At 43.2% G+C, this 23,982-nt stretch overlaps 10 protein-coding genes across 11 annotated transcripts; all 10 read left to right on the forward strand.

The window, feature by feature from the left end:
• Nucleotides 1-292: 292 nt before the first annotated feature.
• LSM04_003725 (uncharacterized protein) lies at nt 293-1,930 on the forward strand (the record flags this gene model as incomplete). Its single annotated transcript, XM_067337518.1, has 1 exon — nt 293-1,930. One exon carries the CDS (start codon nt 293-295, stop codon nt 1,928-1,930), a length of 1,638 nt encoding a protein of 545 aa, XP_067193520.1.
• Nucleotides 1,931-2,806: 876 nt separating this feature from the next.
• Nucleotides 2,807-6,115, forward strand: LSM04_004899 (the record flags this gene model as incomplete). Of its 2 annotated transcripts, none has more annotated exons than XM_067337520.1 (1): nt 2,807-6,115. In XM_067337520.1, one exon carries the CDS (start codon nt 2,807-2,809, stop codon nt 6,113-6,115), a length of 3,309 nt encoding a protein of 1,102 aa, XP_067193538.1. The 2 variants fall into 2 exon arrangements, with proteins under 2 accessions (XP_067193538.1, XP_067193539.1); XM_067337521.1 differs by having other exon boundaries at nt 3,866-6,115.
• Nucleotides 6,116-6,643: 528 nt separating this feature from the next.
• On the forward strand, nt 6,644-9,700 carry LSM04_002178 (Sel1-like repeat; the record flags this gene model as incomplete). Its single annotated transcript, XM_067337522.1, has 1 exon — nt 6,644-9,700. One exon carries the CDS (start codon nt 6,644-6,646, stop codon nt 9,698-9,700), a length of 3,057 nt encoding a protein of 1,018 aa, XP_067193490.1.
• Nucleotides 9,701-10,669: 969 nt separating this feature from the next.
• LSM04_003922 (FAD/NAD(P)-binding domain) lies at nt 10,670-12,364 on the forward strand (the record flags this gene model as incomplete). Its single annotated transcript, XM_067337523.1, has 1 exon — nt 10,670-12,364. The coding sequence occupies one exon, from the start codon at nt 10,670-10,672 to the stop codon at nt 12,362-12,364; it is 1,695 nt and encodes a 564-aa protein (XP_067193521.1).
• A 990-nt stretch (nt 12,365-13,354) lies between these two features.
• Nucleotides 13,355-13,894, forward strand: LSM04_006501 (Nucleoplasmin-like domain; the record flags this gene model as incomplete). Its single annotated transcript, XM_067337524.1, has 1 exon — nt 13,355-13,894. One exon carries the CDS (start codon nt 13,355-13,357, stop codon nt 13,892-13,894), a length of 540 nt encoding a protein of 179 aa, XP_067193573.1.
• A 383-nt stretch (nt 13,895-14,277) lies between these two features.
• LSM04_008453 (uncharacterized protein) lies at nt 14,278-14,907 on the forward strand (the record flags this gene model as incomplete). Its single annotated transcript, XM_067337525.1, has 1 exon — nt 14,278-14,907. The coding sequence occupies one exon, from the start codon at nt 14,278-14,280 to the stop codon at nt 14,905-14,907; it is 630 nt and encodes a 209-aa protein (XP_067193607.1).
• Nucleotides 14,908-15,422: 515 nt separating this feature from the next.
• On the forward strand, nt 15,423-17,762 carry LSM04_001181 (uncharacterized protein; the record flags this gene model as incomplete). The annotated part of the gene is made up of 2 exons (XM_067337526.1): nt 15,423-16,745; nt 16,869-17,762. The coding sequence occupies 2 exons, from the start codon at nt 15,423-15,425 to the stop codon at nt 17,760-17,762; spliced, it is 2,217 nt and encodes a 738-aa protein (XP_067193470.1).
• A 253-nt stretch (nt 17,763-18,015) lies between these two features.
• On the forward strand, nt 18,016-20,445 carry LSM04_006038 (uncharacterized protein; the record flags this gene model as incomplete). Its single annotated transcript, XM_067337527.1, has 1 exon — nt 18,016-20,445. One exon carries the CDS (start codon nt 18,016-18,018, stop codon nt 20,443-20,445), a length of 2,430 nt encoding a protein of 809 aa, XP_067193561.1.
• Nucleotides 20,446-20,523: 78 nt separating this feature from the next.
• LSM04_005748 (Cation-transporting P-type ATPase) lies at nt 20,524-21,309 on the forward strand (the record flags this gene model as incomplete). The annotated part of the gene is made up of 1 exon (XM_067337528.1): nt 20,524-21,309. One exon carries the CDS (start codon nt 20,524-20,526, stop codon nt 21,307-21,309), a length of 786 nt encoding a protein of 261 aa, XP_067193554.1.
• A 1,346-nt stretch (nt 21,310-22,655) lies between these two features.
• On the forward strand, nt 22,656-23,660 carry LSM04_008619 (uncharacterized protein; the record flags this gene model as incomplete). The annotated part of the gene is made up of 1 exon (XM_067337529.1): nt 22,656-23,660. The coding sequence occupies one exon, from the start codon at nt 22,656-22,658 to the stop codon at nt 23,658-23,660; it is 1,005 nt and encodes a 334-aa protein (XP_067193610.1).
• Nucleotides 23,661-23,982: the final 322 nt, after the last annotated feature.

A 23,982-nucleotide genomic window follows, 5' to 3' on the forward strand; every position in this document is an offset into this window, starting at 1 on the left:
CTATATGTATATAAGTCCCTTATTCTGTTTTCTTCTTGCCTTTTCTGTACTTTTCATCTATTTTTTGCTTTTTCTTTTTTCTTTTCTTTTCTTTTTTGTTTTTTATTTCCGCATATATATATATATATTTCAATTTTCTCGTGAGACAAAAAGGGGCTCACACACTAACTTTCTCACACATTCACATACACACACATCCCTCTCCTTTAGTATTCTTACTGCCCCAATAGTGTTGTAAATTGTATTGAACGTCGCTGTGGCACATAATAACAAACAACAATAAAAAAGGAAAATGGCTTCTTCCACAAAAATGAAGAAAGAGGCGGCGGAGCTCCGTAAGATCGCCAAACAATCACGTCTCTCACAGAAAGAGGCCGCCGCACGAGAGCGAAAACAAAAACTAAAACAAATGAAACAACAACAAGAAGAAAAGGCGAATGGGGAAGGGAATAGCGGGGAAATGTCAACTTCAGCAGGATCGAAGTCCACGAAGCGTAAAGGGGCTGTTATTCTCCCTAGTGAGGTGCAGGAGATGCGGCAGCGGTTGTTTGGTGAGAGTGCTACTACTTCACAAACACAGGAACCGAAGAACAATAACAATAAAAATAAAAAGAATGTGGCAGGAGGAAAAAAGGGGAAAGGGGTAAAACAACAAGATACGGTTTCTACAACTTCCTCTTCCTCAACAACAACAACGCCTGTGCCATCCCGCACACACTTTGAACAGCCACCATACCGATTGGAAGTGCACCATAAGAATAAACAAATCCTGCTGGATGTTACGTTACACCACATTCCCGCTGCACATGTGGATGTGAGTGAGACAACTGACAAAATGTTTGTGGTGGACACTAGCAAACACACAAAGAAGTACCGATTAGAACTGCCGATCCCAGAAGGAATGCAAATTAACGCAGATCAGGCAAGCTGTGAATTTCAGTGCGATACAGGTGTGTTAAAGTGTGTACTTCCCATTAAGGGCGATATTCCCACATCTCTGCAGGAGGAACGGGCAAAGATGTTGGATGCTATTCAGAAACAAAAAACACTGCGATTCCGCATGGGGGCTGATGGTGAACTGAAGGTGCGTAGTCGCCGTTCATTGTTAGCAAAGAATGAACGGGAACAGGCAGCACTCAGAGCCGCCGCAGCCGCAGCGAAGAAAAAGGCAGAAGAAGAAGGTGAGGATAATGAGGATGAAGAGAATACGCAGAATAAGAAAAACAACAAGAGGAGGCAAGATGGTAAGAAGGGAAACAATAATAATAATAATGATAATAATCATCCGGCTAATAATAATAATACTAATAGCACGATGGATAATGAGAATAAGGATAACCATCATGAGAAGCTGGAGGCTCCGAATGGTGCAAAAACCCCAACAACAACACCCCAAACCAACATTAAAAAAGAGAGAATGAAGCGGCGCAAAGGGGATGAAGAAGACTCTGAAGTAAATGATAGAACACAACCACAGAAGAAAAGTGCTAGAAAGGAAACTCCCGCCACACCACGTGAGAAGAAGGAGACTGCTGTAGGAAATGTACAAGAAAACATGAGTAGAACACCACAGCAGCAACAGACGAAACAAAAAAAGGCTCTGAGTAAGATATTTGAAGAAGAACAGCAGCGGGCAATGGCAATTGCTAAATCCGCTGGAAAGGCTGCACAATCCACACTTCGTGAACGTATTGCACAGGCAAAAGTATTGCAAAAGAAAATGCAGGAGCGACTGAAGGTTCGTAGTTTGCGCCGTGATACACGGTCAGAGAAAAAACAGGATTCATTTATTCGTGTATTGGAGGAACAGAAGCGACAGTTGTTGGCACGGGCAGAGTTGAATGCATCCATCGCAGAAGCAGAGAAAAAGACAGCCAATAGAAGGAGTACAGGAAAGACTATTACCTTTGTCGCCGCAGAGGAGCAATAGAAGAGAAATATTAAAAAAAAAGGAAAGAGAGAGAGAGAGAGAGAGAGAGAGAGAGGGAAGGATGATGAAGCGAAGAACAAACAAACAATAAACAGATAAACAAGCAAACAAGACACACACACACACGTACATAGACACAATCATTCATCATTACTGTTGATATGAATATGTCTGTGAGTGTGATTGTGTGAGATCATAAGTAGACGGATCTACTGTATTGCTTTTTCTCTTGGTATGATTGCGACAAATGGCAGTAGTAGTGGAAGAAGAAGAAACAGAAGAAATTGTCGTGTACCGCCTCTACCCCCTTCAATTAAACATCCCGTGTAAATGAGTTAGTGCGCGTACTTTAATGTACTCTGTGTGTATGTGCCACGTTAAAACAAAAAAAACAAAAGAAAAAAAAAGCAAACAAGAAACGCTTAAAACGATTTTGAGGAATGACAACGCAGATGAAATACAACATACAAAGAAGAAAGATGGAGAAGAAAAGTTTAAGTAAAATAATAAAAAAAAAAATGCTCTTTGAAAGATATTTATTTAGAGAATGAACTCCATTTCTATGCATGTTTTGTTTTTGCTCTGAGGTGATGACATTTCGCTGATAAGGTAATAACGAAGTAAGAACCAATGTTAGTGCAGATAGTGCAAAAAAAAAAAAGAAAACTGCATCAGGGAAAGAAAAAGAATACATGTGAATATGTTGTTGGTTATTTTAAGACCCTGTTTTCCTATCCAATTAACACTTATAGAAATCCCCCAAAATATATGTTTATTTATTTAATAATAAATCATGCGTCTCCTTTTCTTTTTTCTATTCTCTTTTCTTTTCTTTTTTTACAAAAATTATTATTTCTTTTTGTTCTTTCAGCGGCCATGCGGAGGACAAGGCGACTCTTGTCGACCACCGATACCACAGAAATCCCTGCGAAGGTGGAGGAAGATTCCATCACGGGAACTGTACTGCCAACTAGCACATGGACACCATCCTTCGTGAATCCAATACTCTCTGTGGAGGGGAGCAATAATAATAATAATAATAATAATAATAATAATAATAATAATAATAATAATAATAATAATAATAATAATTCTGAGGATATGGCGCCTCCGCTTAAACGGTTCAAGTTGCCCAATGAGGTATTGGCACGTCTTGGTAAAGCTACGACCTCTACTGAAGAAAGTAATACTGGAAATGAGGTTAGCAAAGAGAATGAAAAAGTTAAAGAGTTAATTGAAGTTGCTAGTGTAATTCGCTCACGTAAGCTTGCCGCTGCTGAACGCCGTGGAGTGCGAGAGAGTGAAGAAACAGAGAATTCTCTAAAACCAGTAGTTTCAGTACGTCGATTGCCTAGACATCAAGTGGATCAGAAATCACATCAGCGCAGCCCTCCAAGAACATCTGCGTTCTTCGCTAACGACGGCGATGGGATTATTAACTTTGGCACGGGATTATCTGCTGCTGTTGATTCTTCTTCTTCTTCATCGATATTATCAGATGGGGCGTCCTGTGGTGATAATGCGGAAGAAGAAAACAACGGTGATGCACGTGCGGCAAAACGGCGGAGGGAAATTGATCGTCACTTTGCTGGTTATGAAAGTGATGAGCTCGACTCTGCTAGTGCATCCCTTATGGAGGAAGAAGAAGAGGAATGTGAAGAGGAAGAATATGAAGAAGGAGAAGAAAGTGAAGGAGGGAGTGAAGAAGAAGAGGCAGAAGAAGAAGGTGATAATAATGGTAATAATAATGATGATAAAGGTAATGGTGTAGGAAAAGTCGGATTTGGTCTATTTGAGCGTCGCCGTCAACAACAACAAAAAGAAGAAGAACAACAAAAAACGAAGAAGAATAATACTTCTGAAAATCTTGAGACTGGTACTTTTTCCGTTTCAGTAAATTCCATAGCTAGAGATCGTCGATATCGTTACGGATCCATGTTCTTTGAAATGCATATTGGTCGTGATGGTAGAAATCCCTGTCATCACACACTACTTTGCCTTAGTGGACCCATTACTATTCAAGGCCCATGCTGTATTATTGGATTTGGTATTGGTGAGATTTCCGTTGGTGGCTTTTTCTTGGGTGAGAAACATGTTTTACTGCTTAGTGAGGCACAACGCGTTGTTCTCACACCTGTACGACGCCTTAAAAATAAATGTACAAATGTAAAATCGGTACCCATACGAAGATATTTTGAACAGGGTGATGGACAACCCATCACAGTCATGCCTCCTCTACGACAAGATCGCAATCGTAAGAGAACGAATAGCAATACCAACGGTAATAATAGCAGGAATGGGAATAAACATAATAATACCATTGCTGATACCAATAATAGTGTTGTTGAAGATGATGATGTTGATGAAGTGGAAATGTTTGGTAGTGTTGATTGGGATTGGGTGGAAGTGACGGTCGCATCATGGCGTGGACGACTTGCGAGTCAAATGCCAAATATTGTATTAATTGTACAGCCGTATGATCCATGTGGGTTACCCCCAACACGACGACGTTACTTTAAGGGGAAAGGACAAAGTAAACGTCAAAGAAAAGTACAAATGTCAAGAGATGCATTCATGGATGTTCCGCGCTTTTTAGCTCGTCATCACGAAACAGAGATTGATACAGCTCTTTTACCAAATGTTATTCCTGCTATTCTTAAACAAGGCCCTGGATCAGTTGTTGTCTTGGGTTCACAGGGTATTGGAAAGTCTACACTCGCCCGCTTTCTCGCCAATGGTTTACTCTCACAACACGGTGTATGCTACTGGCTCGATCTTGATCTTGGACAGCCAGAGTTTTCCCCACCAGGTGTACTATCACTATACGGTGTGCGGAAGCCACTTCTTCATCCACACGATTCCGACAGTGTGGATCTTATTAAGAGTTTCTATCTTGGCGGATCACGTCTCCGCTGCCCTGTGGTCGCCGCTATTGCACTAGAACAGTTGTGTGCTATTGTGGAATTCGTGCAGCGGCGATATCCGGTGGTGGTGAATACACACGGTTGGGTACTTAGCACTGGACGTCGAATGACAGTAGAAGTTATACGCCGTCTTCAACCAAAACACATTATTCATCTTGTAAAGGAACGTGAGGTGCGGTGGGCTCGTGAAAGTGAATCTCTGATGGATCCTGTAAAAGGATTGAACTCGGAGGTATTACACAAGCGGTTTCTTGTGCGACGATGGGTTTCATCCTCTACGGGAGAAACATTGGAGTCTGTGATGGGAAGACTCCCACATGCACGATCTATTAGTGCGGGTAAACAGAATTTATCGGTTACTGAAGCAACGAATTGGTGTGGAACAGTGCATACAATACAAGTAAACCGGGACGAGGAATTACGGCAACGTGAGATGCCACCCAAAGCATCTGTTATTCGTCGTAGTTTGTGGCAGCAGTATTTGGCCCCGATCTTTAACTACTATGAATTACAGCAGCATAATAATAATAATAATAATAATAATAATAATAATAATAATAATAATAATAATAATAATAATAATAATAATAATAATAATAATAATAATAATAATAATAATAATAATAATAATAATAATAATAATATGAAGAAACAAGAGAAGGATAAAAAATCTAACGTGCATCTTTTAGATGCTGGAGAATCCACCACTTTACTTAAAGGCTCCTTGAAACAGTTTGATTCGATTGTGTTTACCGATATCTCTGATGCTCGTGATATTACGGATGAGGTGATGTGTGCAGCACTGGAGCATAGTGTAGTGGCGCTTTCTTTTTCCATTGAACCTTCCGCAACACCTGAAACCAAAAGGGCACAACTCCAAAAGCAGAAGGAAAACTTACATTCAACACATAATAAACCTCAGGTGAAACAAACAACAGGAAATTGTTATTGCTTAATGGATGTTCCGACTGGGTTTCCAATCTCGTGTTTCGGATTTGTTGAGAGTAGTGAGACGGTAATGCGCACGTCTGGAGAAATTGCCATTCGCCTTCCGTTGCCTCGTGACATTGTGCGGGATATGTTAACAGGTAATACAGCTTTTACTTGTAGTGTTAATGGGACTACTAGTGGTAGTAGTAATGGTCATGTTAATAATAGTGTTCATGATGGTATAACTGGTGAGAGGCGAAAGGTACGTGTTTCGCTTGCGTGTACACTAGCAGACCGCATGGATACTGCGGCATTGGAGGCGTATTTCTAACGTGATTGTCTGAGGAAATAGTGCAATGCTTCTCTTTTCTCTTTTCTTCTCTTAAGCTCACACACCTCAGGTGAGAAGGAGAATAAACAGAAAAAAAGAGTAACAGAGATAGAGAGAGAAGAAGAATGGGAAGGGAAAGAGAGAACGCACAGCGGCGAGAAGGAAAGAGAAGAAAAAAAAAAGAAAGGAAATGAAAAAAAAAACTTGAATGCAATGAAGAAAGTTAAGTCATCTCGAGTAAATGGTGTTCCATAGGTCATACCATATATAAGGCAAGAAAACGAAGAAGAGTCTTTATGACGCCTATTTATATTCTCTCTATCTTTCTTTCTCCTGCCATGGATTGTTATTGTTATTATTATTATTTCTGTCGTTATTTATTTATTATTTCATTTTTTTTTTTCCTTTTATCCCTTTTATTATTCTCCTAAGCAGCATTGCAAAGAAAGATAAAGGACCCATAATCATTCATCGCAATCCTTCCTGTTTTGTTTTTCTTCTTTACGGTCTCGATTGCCTTTTCTTTTGATGCTGCAACGATCTTGCCCACGAGTAACGCGATGGCCGCAACCTCATTCCAATGAACAACAGCAACAAAAACAACAACAACGTCAACTTTATGATTTCTTTTTAATGATATGTTTATTGCTTCTCTTCACACTTGCCTCTTCAACCTTTACTGGAGCTGACGCCCAGGAAGAGGCATTCACGAAAACAACACCAGAGGAAAAACCTGGGAGGGTGGAGGAGACTCCAGTATCCAATGTAGCTGCCCCAAGCTCTGTAGAAGCGGAAGAAGAAGTACCTGTTGTTGTAGAACGAGAGATACCAGAAGCAACCATAGTGGAGGCAGAAACAACGGTTATGGAGGTATTTCCTGTTGATGAGCTAGCGAAAGAGGACGAAGTTGAGGAAGGTGGGAATGATGCGCCTTCTATGTTTGGTAGAACTTCATCGCCTGTGGAGAGCACTGCATGGAGTGGAGACTCATCTGAAGAGTCAACTGAGTTTGAGGAGGTATACGTGCCTTTTGCCTCTTTGCAGGAACCACAAGAGGAGGATTTACCGGTGAAACCGAAAAATGTAGAAACGGAAGAGGTTGTTATTCAGAACTTGATGATATCGTTTGATGTAATGCCAAATAACGGTAATAAAGGAGTGAATGAAGAGCAAGAAAAGAATGAGCAACACTCTGATATCTCCTCTTCTACCGATAATGACGGATCTATGAATGCCGGTGTTCCCAAGAGCTCTCCTTCAGTCTCTGCTGTGGAGTTATCGCGGTGCTATAGCGGTGTTCTTCGTGCCCTCTACGAGGAGGTGAGTTTCGCATCTGCACTTGCGTGGATTAAGTTGGGTGTTGCCCACGGTCACGGCCGTATGCACTGGCTCTTGGGTGTGCTGTACGCTAATGGTATTGGAGTTCCACAGTCTGATGCGAAGGCTATTCTACATCACACCTTCGCCGCATTAGAAAACGTACCAGAGGCACATTTGGCCCTTGGCCGTCGCTACGCTGATGGTATTGGTGTGACAATCAGCTGTGAAAAGGCCGTGGCGCATTACCGTGAAGTGGCCAATGATGTAGCGCGTAGTTATGATGGAATGCCAAACCCCACACAACCTCTACGGGAGGTACGAGGAAGACGTGGGCGTGATGAGACAGAAGCTATGCAGCTTCTCATCTACCGCGCTGATGAAGGGGCCACAGATGCACTTCTCGTTCTTGGCCGTATTTACTTTCGTGGTCGTCGTGGTATTCCGCGGGATTGGCATCGGGCGCGTATGTATTTTCGCAACGCCCTTGATCGCGGTGAGGTCGCCGCTTACGGTGCACTTGGACAACTACACGCCGCAGGCGATAACACCGCACGACCGGCTATTGCACGAGATTTAGCCACCGCAGCAACGTACTTTATACAAGGAGCAGCACGGAATGACGCAGCATCTCTTAATGGTATGGGATATCTTCACGCTATTGGCTATTACGTGAATGGACAGCCCGCGACAGAGGGAGAAACAGGAGTAGGGGGAAGTGGTAATGAGAGTAGTAGTAGTAGTAGTAATAATAATAATAACAATACTAATAGAGGAGGGAAAGTAAAACCAGATTTTGTAACAGCGGCACGGTACTTTAGTTCAAGTGCAGAACTCGGTAGTGTAGAGGGTATCTACAATCTTGGTGTATTGCTACTCCATGGTAGAGGTGTGCAACAAGATGTATTGGCGGCTATTAAACATTTCGAAACGGCGGCACTACGTGGTAGTCTCCTTTCCTTTTGGCAACTTGCACGTATTGAATATGGTAAAGGAAATTGTATGCGAGCATTAAATTATTATAGCCGTGTAGCATCGTTTAGTTCTCTCTTTGACACATCTAATGACGCACCATACTTTCCATGGGATGAGAAGAATATAACCCCACCTATTGTACCTCGTGAAGGTAATACACTGGTGCCATTACTTGAAGCACTTGCACTCGCAGAGGCTGGAGACACTTCCTCAAGACAAAGTGCCGCAGAATTGCTTGAAAGTGCACCAATCATGGAAGAACCACCCGAAGCTTTGGAAGATGGTGTATTTGCAAAGAGTGGTAGGCCGCCAGAACGTGCGATGCGGAATGACAGTGGTGTAGTTTGGTTAGAGTGGTACCATACCCCCAAAAATGATACAATGATGATAGAACAACAGATATCATCTTCTTCACGACTATTATCACAGATTGAGGCACTTAATATGTTACGATTACGAATATACGGAACTTCTGCGATGTTCGGAAACCCTGAAGCTAATCTACGTCTGGGGGATTTTTATTACTATGGTGAAAGTCGATTGCTTGGTTCAGATATGCCGCGGGCATTAATGCATTATGAAGCTGCTGCTAGCAAGAATAACCCTAAAGCCTTATTTAACATGGGCTTCATGTACCAATTAGGTCTAGGCATTAAAGGTAATCGAAATGTTGTCAGTGTGCGAGATGCTCTTCTTCGCATTCTCACTTGTCGAAGTTTGAATAATAATGACATGGATGGTACGGAAACCGAATCGAAAGAAGGAGGAAAAACAAGTAAAACCCTTGCTGAAGAGGAAATGCGACTTTACTTGGCGAAACGATATTACGATCGCGTTATGGAAGTAGACCCGATGGGATCTGTTTATGCTGTAAACTTGGCACTCATGTCACTCAATTTTCAGTGGTGGTGGCTGTATTTCTCACAACAACGTTACGGTTTTTCCAAACTGTTGGGATTACCGATGCCATTTGAACAGAGAGATGCGATGGAGGACACATCTAATACAATCATAACGCCTTCAACCTCTGACACAGAAGAGGAAGAAAAACAATTCCACCACTACCGACAAGTTCCACAAGAACAAGAACAACAACAAACTCAAACTCAACACAATCAACATCAACAACAACAAGAAAAGCACTCTTCTGTTGGGACTTCAAGTTCAACTTCGATGACTTTAACTCAAACAACGGTTTCAGCTGAGGGAGATTGGAGTTGGGACGATTATATTCTTATTTTTAGCGCATTTTCTTTGTTCGTGCTTTTGCTGCTTCGCCACCATGGCGCGTGAGGGAGGTTCTTATTTTGGGAACATACTTCATGGGGAGGAAAGGAGAAAAAAGAAAGGTAAAAAGAAAGTCGGAGACAAAAGCAAGAGAAACAACAGTAAAATGTGAATGAACCAGGTGGGTGAAAAAAAAAAAAAGAACAAAGAAAAAACAAGAAAAAAAAATAAAAAAGAAAAGAAAAGAATTTTTATTTTGAATTTCCCTCCTTACTGTGCGCTCCACGCTAGATGCTACTTTGGAAGTCTACTTCTACGTGGTATGTTCATTTTTTTTATTGCACCCTTTTTTTTTCTTTTTATGTCTCTAAAATTTGGATTGCTGTGTGTTGCCATGAGTGGCGATTAATACTAATAATCGTTTGCTCCCCAGTGTTTACATCCCCTTCCCCCAAACTTCGCTATACGATAAAAAAAAAACACACACACGCACACTGTGAAACAATGTACAACACAATACAAATTGCAGTAGTGTAAAGACACAATGGAAAAACAACAACAACAACAACAACAACAACAAGAACGAATAAATCTATAACATCATCAGGAATAATATGATATTATGCTTTTCTATCCTAACGTCTATTCTCTATCTCTGCTTGCTCTCAAGAATCACATACATTAAAGGGAAGGGAAGGAAACCAAAGGGAGAAAAATATAAAAAAGACATCCAAAGTGAAGTCAATATACTTTTATATGGTATTGGAGTCAATCTTTTTATCCTGAGAAGAAAGAAGGAGGAAAAAGGAGAAGATTGAAATTGGAAAAAAGCAAACGAGAAGTAAGAATAAAACACAGAGCAAAGCGAACTCAGGGGACGAAGAGAAGAGGGGTGGATATTGTTGACACAGCGTGTGAATAACGACCGAACCTCCTTCCTCTTCATCCTCCTCCTCCTCATTACCATCATCATTCCTATAACGTAAGCAAAGACAATATTACAAAGAAGAAATATTATATATTTATATATAAGTCATGTTTCGTCGATCTTGGCGTATTTTATGTGCTCCGGTTGAGCGTATGGTGGAGGAGTTTGATGTTGTTATTATAGGTGGTGGTCCTGCGGGTCTTGCGGCAGCGATTCGTCTCAAACAACTCGCAGGTGACGCAAAGGATGACTTTCGTGTAGGACTTATTGAGAAGGGAAGTGAGATTGGAGCTCATACTTTATCAGGTGCCTGTATTGAGACACATGCATTGGATGAGTTACTCCCAGACTGGCGTAAAGCAGATGATCTTCCTGTAATGACAGCAGTAACAAGTGATTCTTTTTATTTATTACGAGATCAGAAACGACATGTAAAATTTCCACTAATTCCACCAAACCTACATAATCGTAATTCTTATATTATGTCGCTTGGTTCACTTTGTAAGTGGATGGGTGATCGGGCGACGGAGTTGGGAGTGGAGTTATACCCTGGTTTCGCCGCAGCAGAACCGGTGTATGACAGCAGTGGTAAAGTTGTAGAAGGAGTACAATTAAATGATGTTGGTATTAATAAAAAAGGTGAAAAGACGGCACAGTATGAACCTGGTATGATATTTAAAGCGAAACAAACTATCTTTGCAGAGGGATGCCGTGGTTCTTGTACGAAACAATTAGAGAAGAAGTTTAACCTTCGTGGAGACAAAAACTTTCAGACATATGGATTAGGAATTAAAGAAGTTTGGGAAGTTCCATCTAAAGTACATCGTCCAGGTGCGGTAATGCATACAATTGGCTGGCCTGTTACAGATAAAGGACATGATAATACATATGGTGGTTCTTTTCTTTATCACTATGGTGAAGGATTAATCTCACTTGGCTTCGTTGTTGGAATGGACTACAAAAATCCCTACATTCGACCATACATGGAACTACAAAAGTGGAAAACTCATGAACTATTGGCTTCGCAATTAAGTGAGGGAAAACCACTTTTGTATGGAGCACGTACACTTGTTGAAGGTGGTTATACCGCACTTCCAACACTACACTTCCCTGGTGGATTACTCGTTGGGGATTGTGCGGGTTTTCTCAATCTTCCTAAAATTAAAGGTACCCATACCGCAATGAAATCTGCAATGTTGGCAGCTGAAGCCGTCTATGATGATGCCTTTGCAGCTGGAAAAGAAAAACGGGATGGTGTGGAGTGTAAAAGTTATAATGATCGATTCCGTAATAGTTGGTTACATCGTGAATTGTATGCGGTGCGTAATGTGCGTCAAGTGTTTGCACGAAATTTTTTCATGGGTGTCTTTTATACAGGATTTACCACAATGTTTACAAAAGGCATGGAACCTGTAACGTTGGCCCATCATCAACCCGATCATGCCGCACTGAAACCCGCATCGGAGTGTACACCGATTGAATATCCAAAAACGGATAATAAACTTACCTTTGATCTTCTTACTAATCATAGCAGGAGTGGAACTGCACACAACGCGGATCAACCCGCACATCTTAAATTAAAAGATCCATCTCTGGCAGAAAAGGTAAACCTTGCCGTATATGATGGGCCGGAAGGGAAGTACTGCCCTGCAAAAGTGTATGAGTTTGTCGAAGGAAAACTAGTAATAAATGGAACAAATTGTTTACATTGCAAGGCGTGTGATATCAAGGATCCAAAACAGAATATCAACTGGACACCTCCAGAGGGTGGTGGTGGTCCTAATTACAGCGCACAGATGTAAGGTTTTGTTTTTTTTAATTGCGAAAAATAAAACGACACCAAAGAAACTGAAAAAAAATGAAAAAAAAAAAAACGGTCTTATTTCTATTTGTTTTTATTTGTTTCTTTTTTCCCTGTGTATATTTTTCTCATTTTTTTTTTAGATTTTTTCGCGTACGTGCGTGCGTGCGTGCGTGCGCGAATATATTTATATTTAAGTCTGTGTTTACTAGTATCACTTTCTCTATTTTGCACTTGCTTTGCTTGAACAGCTCTTTCTTTGATTGATCTGGGTTTGTCTTGTTTTTTTTTTTGGACATGTACGATTGACTCGGAAACGAGAGAAGGAGAGAGAGTGTGTGTGTGTATGTGTGGGATATGAAACAATAGAAATATGAGAGGAATATTGCTGGTTTATTGATGTAGCTTGAGAGTGATATTGAAAGTACATATATTATATATCTCTCTGTACAGCAAGGCCTCTGTCTTTGTTTCGTTGTTTGTGTGTTTGTTTCTCCCACCATCCCCACCTCCTCCATTGATTCTCCTTTTTTCCAATTTTCTTAATTCTCCTTACGTCTTACTTTGTTTCTGTGTATTTAAATATATGGAGGGAGAGATAGATAGATGGATGTGTGAATCCATATATTTATCTATTCTCTTATTATTATTATTATTATTATTATTATTATTATTTCTCTTTGTGATTTTCTCTTCATTCTCTGTTCCGAGTTTATTTCGCCTCTCTGTAGCAGAAGGGAGTCTTTTCTTTTTTGGGTGTTTGCACGATATAAAAGAGAAAAAAAAAAGCATAACAATAGACCCGAACAAGGAGTGGGGAAACAGGCAAACATAATAATAAAAGAAAACAAAAACTAACAAACAAAAAGAAAGGGAGGAAATATATATTTATAACTAGCACACATATACATACATTACATTTACACACAAAAGAAGAAGAATAAAAACAACAAAGAAAGAAGAATAAAAAGAAAACAGAATACATCTAAACATGTCACTTCACTGTTTCTTTGGTTTGGAATTACGGGCTGATGGGGTTTCAGTGACGCCCCCAATGCCCCCCAATACTTCTCTCGTTCTCACCCACTGTGCATTAACTTCCACACTCCCAGGTACTCTCACACTTTATGTGCAAAGCCACGAACAGCCAAACCGTTTCGCACTCTGTACACTTTCTGCAGAACGCAGTATCTTCTATGCCCCACTTCAACTCATATTTGCGCAGAAAGTCTCTTTTACACTTGTGGAATGGCATGCGAATACGACAAAAACAACCGGATCGACCACAAGTGCCGACTCTGAAAGATATCCAACGGTGCATCTGACGGGTTACTACGAGAGTGAGGAGGAGGCACAGCAGGATGCCGCAGAATTTGATGATTCAAACGATGATGACGATGGGGATATGGAAAATACGGAAGATGTTGGGGCTGCTGGACGCAAACGTGCGAGATCTGATACAAAGAAAGAGAAACAACGACAACAACAAGAACAACAGGGAAAGAAGAAAAAGAACAAGAACAAGAAATGAGGATGAGGACTTGGAGGAATGTATTGACAATGCATCTGTGAAGAGGAATAAAGACATGAGGGAATTGTCCGTCTTGCACACTCAAACAATATATATATATATATATATATATATATATATATTATTGTTAACGTTTAAAAGGAGCTATGGGGTGAAAACCCAAACGAAAGCAAAAAAAAAAACAAAGAAAGCAACGGAAGGTATGCGGAACAACGAAATATTTATTTTATTTATTTTTATTTTTTTCTTTATTTTTTTTTCTCATTAATCAACTGTTTAACATTTCTTTTATGACTGTTTCGTAATTTTTCTATTCCTTTTTCATTTTTCTTGTTATTGCAATACATGTGAAGGAATAAATAAACAGACTTCGAGAAGTAACGATGGTTCAGCTTGCCATTGTTAAACTGCCTATCACCTCTGTACATGATGCACTCCGTATCTCCAAAGAGAGTAAAAAACAAGCAGTAGACAAGAAAGACAGCCCTTCAACAACAACAAGAGCAAATATAGTTCCTATGCCATATCCCGTTGGCAGGAGCACTCTGCAGGTGACTGGGGTGCACGTTACTCTTCACAAGACTAATAAGAGTGGTGATGAGAATTCATCATTACCAGATAATGAGCTCGTCGTCCTCATTCGTGCCCACGTTAAAGGAGAACTTGACACAACAGCACGCGTTTTCACCGTGGCTGCGGTTACTTTAGGCGGTCTGCGTGAAGTGGCAGATTCTTCAGCAAAGCGTCGTGCCGTTAATGACATTCCTCAGAAGATTCCAGCAATTGGAAACAAGGGAGCGAAAACAGAAGTATCAGATGAGGTATTGGGACCATGTTCTGCCTTCGCTAAGCTTGATCTCCGACTACAGATGGAGAAGATTAGTTTTTCTGTGGATGTGTTTTCACCCGCGAGTAGGCGTACAACACCGGTGAGCCACAGTGATGGGAAGGATCTTTCAGATAATGCCCTAACAGTGACGGTGCTCGGTGTGGTGTCGCCTTTTGTGATCTAGTAATGGATAAGCGGTTTGTAAACCTGTGAATCCCCACAAAAGAGATAGGCGAGACAAGAAAAAAAAAGAGAGAATTAACGTACGAGAAAGAATGAGAGGTGAAAAGGAAAACAAGAACAAGAATGAAGGAATAAATCAGAAAGGAGCAAATACATGAATGAAAAGATGATGATTTCTTAAACGGATAAACAAATTTATGCAATAAGAAACTATATAACATCTATACATATGGACGGGACATGCGAAGAGGAGCATGTAATAATGAACAATAAATGTACTCTACTTATTTCCCACCTCTTTATGTTTTTGACACCTTTGAAAACAAACCAACGCACAAACGCATAGGAACCTCATACATATACGTACATATATAGTTATTTATGCAAACCACTTGTAAGGAAACAAACAAAAAAAAGGTAACATCATCTACAAACTTGGAGTGACTGAGAAATAGATCATTCCTTACATCAATAAATCTCTAAAACCCCCAAAAAACAATTTTCATTCATACTACAATGGAGCCATCATCACAGCTTCGACGAACCCGCGTCGTAGACTTGGGTGCCATGCCCCGCAACGAGATTATTGAAATAGCGAAAAAACAGGCAAATAGTATCCGAGAAAAGAGCAGCCGCATCAGTATGCTGGAGGAGTTAGTTGAACAACTTACTGGACAGCCACCACCTGAAGGGGAGACTTTGCGACGGAGCCTAAGTACAAGCTCCATTGGATCAGTACGACCGTTGCCATCCGAACCGCGTAGTGAATTAGCGTTGCAGCAGGCCATGGAAGAAGAACGCCTGGTGTGTGCCACAGAGTTGAGTCGCAATGAGGAACGCATACGTGACCTGGAGAGGCAACTCACGGAAAAGACCTTAGAACTCACAGAACTTCAAGAAAAAGTTAGGCTCTGGCGAGAAAAAGTAATGATAACTTCGCGACATGACCAGGAGACCATCACCGAGTTGCAGGAACAACTAGAAAAGTATCGTGGTAGTAGTAGTAGTAGTAGTAGTGGTAGTGGTATGACAACTACATCAGTATCAGGAATAATTCCTGCAGAAGTACTTGAGTCTGCCGTACAGGAAAAACTTTCCGTTTGGAAAGAACGTGTAAAAGCCAAAATGCAGGAGGATATGAATCGCATTGAACAACTTGAAAATGAGTTGCAATCTCTTAGGTCAGGCATGCACACTTCATCTATTATCGCAACGGGAACAAATGATAGTAACACGAAAGAGAATGAATTAAGGGAAGCGCAACAGGATTCTCAAAATCATTCCTCATGCATTCAAAGCACAGAGGCAACAATAGAAAATGAAGTAGAACAACGTGTAGCAAAATGGAAGGAACGCGTACGAGAAACTATTGAGGGAGACAGGCGATTGATTCACCAGCTTCAACAAGAACTAGAAGAGTTACGCTCTACCTCACGTGATTCCAACATATCCCTTGAGGCCCCCAGCGAAGTTGTAACAAATATTGGACTTGCTGCCATAACACAGGTAAATCAACTTCAGAATCAAATGACGGCTAATCAACATGAGCACAGAGAGATAGTACAATCATTGAGAGATGAGATAGAACGACTGAAGGAACAGCTTAACGCAGCTCGGCGTGAGTGTGAAGAGGCCTCTGCAGCAATGGATGCCCAGCAGCTTGATGATATGCAGTCGAGGGATGAGACCATTGCCACTCTCTCACAGGAGGTAGAACGACTGAAGGAACAGCTTAACGCAGCTCGGCGTGAGTGTGAAGAGGCCTCTGCAGCAATGGATGCCCAGCAGCTTAATGCTATGCAGTCGAGGGATGAGACCATTGCCACTCTCTCACAGGAGGTAGAACGACTGCAGGAACAGCTTAACGCAGCTCGGCGTGAGTGTGAAGAGGCCTCTGCAGCAATGGATGCCGCTTAATGCTATGCAGTCAGGGATGAGACCATTGCCACTCTCTCACAGGAGGTAGAACGACTGAAGGAACAGCTTAACGCAGCTCGGCGTGAGTGTGAAGAGGCCTCTGCAGCAATGGATGCCCAGCAGCTTAATGCTATGCAGTCGAGGGATGAGACCATTGCCACTCTCTCACAGGAGGTAGAACGACTGCAGGAACAGCTTAACGCAGCTCGGCGTGAGTGTGAAGAGGCCTCTGCAGCAATGGATGCCCAGCAGCTTAATGCTATGCAGTCGAGGGATGAGACCATTGCCACTCTCTCACAGGAGGTAGAACGACTGAAGGAACAGCTTAACGCAGCTCGGCGTGAGTGTGAAGAGGCCTCTGCAGCAATGGATGCCCAGCAGCTTAATGCTATGCAGTCGAGGGATGAGACCATTGCCACTCTCTCACAGGAGGTAGAACGACTGCAGGAACAGCTTAACGCAGCTCGGCGTGAGTGTGAAGAGGCCTCTGCAGCAATGGATGCCCAGCAGCTTAATGCTATGCAGTCGAGGGATGAGACCATTGCCACTCTCTCACAGGAGGTAGAACGACTGCAGGAACAGCTTAACGCAGCTCGGCGTGAGTGTGAAACATCTTTAAAGGATTCTGTGGGAGGGTGTCGTGAGTGTACTGCGAAGGATAAACGCATGGCTGGATGGAAATGTCGTGTAAAATTAATAATTGCCAAATTGGATGAAGAGAAACATGCACTAAAAGCCCAGTTAACTGCTGTCCGAGAACAATCATCGAGGGAGCAGGTCGTATTTAATGAGTCGATTGACTGGTTAAGGAGCTCAGTGGCAAAACTCCAGTCTGAGCTAATGTGCGTAGTTCGAGAAAAGATGGATATGGCTGAAAGTCTTGCGCAAATGGAAAGGTTTAGGGCAATGGTGGTGCAAAAATTAGGCCCGATGTTATAGCTTCTTTTTTATTTATTAATGTTAATAATACACTGGTATTTCTATGAAGAGAAAAAATATGCTGTGCTTTGGATCTCAAATTCGATAATGATCAGTTTTCTTACAGAGTTCTTTTTTTACAAGTTAGTATATTAGTGAACTTGCACCTATACAAGGTTTTTTTTTTTGGTTATTTATTACTAGGAGCCGCATAAAAAGAAAAGCAACTAACAACGATAGCCCAAAGGGATAAAACATTCTTATACGAAGGAAAATGATGGAAAATTCAAATGGGCATATTGGGCAAGTTCAATATAATACACCATACGACGGAACGGAAGAAGAACTTACAATAGTTGTAAATCCACCTGATGATTCCGTAGGAACGTTGTATAAGCAGACATTAGAGAACATCTTTGCCCGTGCGAACGAAGGGATGTCACTTTATGAGGAACTGGGCGGTATTGAGGGAATTGCCACCAAGCTCCACACCGATCTGAGTGGAGGCATCCGTGCCGAGACTGTAGGGCAGCGTCTTGCAGTCTTTGGCAAGAACGAACTGCCAGAGGAAGAACCATTGACGTTTTGGCAGATTTACAAGGCAGCATGGAGTGACCACATGATTCTCTTGTTAACTGGTGCCGCATTTGTGTCACTGGTGCTTGGACTGACTGTACCAGAGCCTGGTCAGGACAAGGTGAATCGTGAGACGGGGTGGATTGAGGGCTTTGCAATCATTGTGTCCGTGCTGATTGTGACAACGGTGTCGTCTGTTAACGATTACCGCAAGGAGCTGAAGTTTCGCCGGTTGACGGAGGAGAACTCTGCTGAACCCATGACAGTTATCCGTGACGGCCACGAGCAGACGGTTGACGTGACGGAGATTGTGGTGGGCGATCTCGTGGGTCTGGTTCCTGGTCTGGTGGTGCCCGTTGATGGTTTCTACGTGCGCGGGATCAGTGTGGTAATAGACGAAAGCAGCGTGACAGGCGAGAATGATCCGAAGAAGAAGAATGCTCAATCGCCGATTCTGTTGACTGGTACCGTTGTGAACACAGCGGAGGACGCGTACATGTTGGCCTGTGCTGTGGGTGAGAACTCATTTGGCGGGAAGCTGCTGATGCAGTCGCGGCAAGAGGGTGGACCTCGAATGACACCACTACAGGAGCGATTGGATGAACTGGCGGGATTGATAGGTCGCTTCGGCCTGGGCGCAGCTGTTGTTCTCTTCGTACTACTGTCGATAATAGAAATTGTAAACATTGTCCGTGGAGAGAAAGCATACGCCAAAAAGTTCTTGGACTACTTCTTGCTGTGTCTAACGATTGTTGTGGTTGCTGTCCCAGAGGGTCTCCCGCTTGCGGTGACGATAGCACTTGCGTACTCTCAGAACAAGATGCAGGATGACAACAATCAGGTGCGTCGCCTGTGCGCGTGTGAGACGATGGGGAATGCGACGCAGATCTGCAGCGATAAGACTGGGACGCTGACGCAGAACGTGATGAGCGTGGTACAGGGCTACGTTGGGATGCAGCGCTTCACTGTGCGTGATCCTGGCGACGTTCCGACACCGATTTCGCTTGGGAACGTGCCTGCCGAAACAGAGGCACTGCTGATGGAATGCCTGTCGCTGAATAGCTCGAGCGAGAAGGTGGTGTGCCGCCAGAGCAAGGACGGAGCGCCGGCGCCGCATCCCTTCTGGCAGTGGAGGCCGGACAAGGGGAACAAGACAGACAACGCACTGCTGGACTTTGTTGATCGCGTGCTGATGCAGAACTCGGACCTGGAGGACTTCACGAGCCGCCCGCACCAGCGCCTGCGCCAGCAGTGCCGCTCGCACGGCTTCACGATCTTCCCGTTCACGAGTGAGCGCAAGTTCATGAGTGCCGTGACGGTTGGTGAGGACGGGCAGGTGGTGCACTACGTGAAGGGCGGGTCTGACCGCGTGCTGGACATGTGTGACCGTTACTTGACGGCGGCTGGGCAGGAGGAGCCGCTGACGGAGGCGGCGCGGGCGAAGATCGTTGTGCAGATCCGCTCCCTCGCGAACGACGCGAACCGCACGATTGGCGTGGCGTACACCCGCATGGACGGCGGTGCGGTTCCCGAGGAGGAGCCGACACAGCCGCTAGTGTGGCTGGCGCTGATGGGCATTCAGGACCCGCTGCGTGCGGAGGTGCCGGAGGCGGTGCGGAAGTGTCAACATGCCGGCGTGACGGTGAGGATGTGCACGGGTGACAACCTCGACACGGCGATTGCGATCTCGCGGCAGTGTGGCATTTACAACCGGTTGCGTGGGGACGTGGCGATGACAGGGAAGGAGTTCCGCAACCTCGTGTATGACTCATATGGCAATGATGCAAACATGGAGAAGTTCTGGCCTGTCCTCGATCGCATGGTTGTGATGGCGCGCTCGCAGCCGCTGGATAAGCAGCTGCTGGTGCTGATGCTCATGACGCGCGGTGAGGTTGTGGCGGTGACTGGCGACGGAACGAATGACGCCCCTGCCCTTCGGCTGGCTAATGTCGGCTTCGTGATGCGCAGCGGAACTGACATTGCCGTGAAGTCTGCGGACATTGTGCTCCTTGATGATAACTTCCGCTCCGTTCAGCGTGCCGTTGTCTGGGGACGAACTGTGAATGACAACATTCGCAAGTTCCTTCAGCTGCAGTTGACAGTAAACTTTTCGAGTGTCGTGTTATGACCTTTCTGTTGGAACGTTTTTGTCTTCTACCAATACCTCCCCCTCTCCACTGTGCAGCTATTGTGGGTGAATCTGATCATGGACACACTTGCGGCTCTTGCTCTTGCCACAGAGGAGCCAACGGAGGAGTGTCTGAATCGCGGTCCCACGTCTCGCAAAGCCCCTCTTGTGTCAAATCGTATGTGGTGCACGATTGGTTCCGTTGCTGCGGTTCAGATCGTGAGCACGCTTGTGTTGGATATCTACGGGCAGCGCTTCTTTCCCTATACCGTTGAGGGCCAGCGCGAACACAAGACCCTTCTGTTTAACGTTTTTGTGTATGGTACCCTCTTTCACATGTTCAATGCCCGCAAGCTTTACAGGGAGTTAAATCCATTCGAGGGATTCCAGCGGTCAAAGCTGTTCATTTTTATTTTGGCGTTTTGTGTAATCTTCCAGGCGGTGGCGGTATCGACCTTTGGAGAGCTGATGAAGGTGCGGCGGCTCTCTCTTGCGGAATGGGGTTGCAGTCTTGCGGTGGCGGTGATCACCCTACCGGTGGGAGTTCTTAGCCGACTGGTATATGTCCCGGAGCCTGTGTTCCCTCGCACCCCGGATGAGGACGTGGATCAGGAGGTGCGCCGTTTTGTTGATCAGTTGTCCAGTGATGTGGAGAAGGTACGCCTTGAGAATGGTGCTGCCGGTGGTGACTTCCTACAATTGGCACGGCGCATGCATGCACAGTCGTTGTGGCGGCAGGTGCAGGGTCAGCGTGTGAAGACACTCCGCGTTGTGAATGCCTTTCGACGGGCTAAACTAGATGGCGACATGCGGAGCAGTTTTTCGAAGAATCTGTACCACTGCCTCCGTCAGCAGCACCAGTAAGTAATTATTGTTCTATTTTCATTTTGGGGATAATAACAGCGTAGAAAGAGTATTTAGTTTTTTTTTAGTTTCCTCGAATTCATTAAATGACGATTACTAGCCATTTATTTGGTTTCTCTTGACAATTTTTGTTTCTAGTTTGTGAAGAAAGTTTTCTTTTTTCTTTTTTTCCAAGTTTTTTTTTAATTTATTTTAGCCGCTGCAGACGCGCGATATGAATAAAACCTTTAGTTTTCTTACTGTTTTTATATTGTGTGATTACAGTATGTATAAATACGCTGCCTGAGATTTTTTTTTTACCCTGTATGTTGCAATCTGGTATAATTATTTTATATTCTTTTTTCCTGCTAAATGTTTGTGTTTTCCCGTGTTTTGCAGTGCTGTTTCGAGTTTCTTGTACTGGCGGATAGTAAAAGAAGAGAGAAAGTAAATAAAAGAAGAATTGCCACTCCGACGTTGAAGAGGAGACAAGGGCGATAAAACAGAAAAAAACCTACAATGGTAAAAAAAGGTGAATACAAACTGAATCCCGATATATGTTTTTTTTGTTCCTCTAGTTTCTTTTTTGTTGCCTGCAATATACGCTTACACTCGTAATACATCGCATCATATAATTCATCGATTCCACATGAACACTGCTTCTCTCTTCTGCCCTCTCTGTCTGCAATTGTATTTTTGGGCACATACATGTATGCATTTTCGTACTGTATGCTCGTGTTGCGGTGGGGAGGCCAGTTGAGCAAGACTAAGCATATATATATAGATATGCGGGAAAAGAGAATAATAGACAGTGAGTGGGAACCGAAGGCTTGATCTTGGGTCTCCTAGGTAGACGAGGCAGAGCCAATAGAAATGTAAGAAAAATTTGATAATTCTCTCTTTACATTATTCAGAGTTGTATTTTTTTTTTTTGAAACTTGCATGCTTCTGCCGGAGTCTGTTTCTGTGTGTGTGTGTCTGTGTGCCGTGTGCAATTCGAAATGAAATGATAAAAAGGGAGATGGAGAGAGTGGGAGTGCCATATCAGCGATGTGAGTAAATGATGAGGGAAAGGGGGTAATTCGAGTATATAATTGTTCACGCGGGGAAAGAATAAAGTAGATTAATCCACAGAGTGATAGGAATATTTAGTGAAGAACAATATAATTTGTATGTGAACCACCATAATCTGTTTATTTGGTGTCAATAGGTGCAATTTATTTTTCCTGACTCAATGAAATCTACTCTTACCCCTTTATATTTTTTTCTTTTCTTTTTTTCACCTTGTAACTCCATTGTGACAATTCGCATCTTCTTCACTGGTCACTCAGTGTCTGTCAAACGGAACATATTTTTACACCTTTCAGATGTTTCACGGTTACCCCGATGTGCAGTTGGCCCCTCGTGACTGCGTTATCAATGAAAGGTTTCACATGGAAGATCCAGAGGGTTGCGTAAAAGCTCTTGAACTTCCTGTGGTACAGAACTTACGCATTTCTCTTTCTGCACTTACTTTTCTTGGGAGTCTGGCGCAAAATGTCACGTGTCACTATGCTGTTTTCGGAAGACTCTGTGGTGTTCAGCTGAATGACAGGATTGAGATCACAAATGTGCTCCCGGCTGCCCCTACTTCTCGTCCTGCAGAGGACGAAACACCTGAGCAGCGTGAGAAACGACTGTTGGCTCAACAGCAAGAGGAAAAGCGTATGTACGAAAAACTTGGAAGGATGCTGCACAAGGAAGAGCTCGACAGCTATCAAGTAGGACAATTCACAGTCTGCAGCGCGTGCACCAATGCCCCATACTCCGTTCGCACAGCTCAGCAGTTGGCACAACTGGCATTGGACGGACATCCAAGCGTCCTGCTTGTGTACGATCCGTTTCGTACAAGTTTAATGGGAAAATTGTACCTGCGCGCCTTCGTTCCAACACCACAGTACCTTGATTTTTACAACAAAATCAGCAACAAGCGTAATGTTCTCCGTGAGAACCGTTTAATACGCGACTGTCACGTTGGTAAGAATGGTGTGCTTCGCGAGGTTAAGGTAGAGGTGGATGTGGATGAGTACCAACTGCTGTGCCTTGAGGGCATTAATGTTACCCCTTTGCCAAGTACCTGCACACTGCTTCAGTCTGATACCATGGCGGATTACGTCGCGGCACTGCTTGAATCTGTACGTCACAATACAGATGAGCTATCTCGCGTGCTTAGCACAGAAAACTACTTCAGCCAAAAAGAAGAGAACTACGGCCCATTGGCTCAGCGCATTGACACATTACTAAAACTAATGCAGCTGCGGGAGCAAACGCAACATTTAGAATCCATCTGTGATGGTATTCTTCTTAATGCTTCGCTCCTGCGGGACTTGTAAAACGGTGAAAAACAAAGAAAAAAAAGGACTTCTTATTCAGCAGAGAAGCAAGTCGAAGCACTTGAAACGTAAATGCATGAGGATGGAATGCGTCCTACGCATGAATACTGACTGAAAAGAGAAGCATAAGAGGAAAGGAAGAAAGAAAAAAAATGAAGTGTGATTTCTAATATAAGGTTAATATGAGTATATATGTCTTTTCCTACCAAACACTTCGCATTAACTGAAAGGTTTGTGTGATATTAGCTCTCACCTGTGCGTTTCTTCTTGAATTAACTATAATTCTATTCCCTTTCCCCATTTTCTACAACAGACCCTATTT

Source organism: Trypanosoma melophagium (genome assembly GCF_022059095.1).
Source record: "Trypanosoma melophagium isolate St. Kilda chromosome Unknown ctg16segment0, whole genome shotgun sequence".
NCBI classification, from domain to species: domain Eukaryota; phylum Euglenozoa; class Kinetoplastea; order Trypanosomatida; family Trypanosomatidae; genus Trypanosoma; species Trypanosoma melophagium.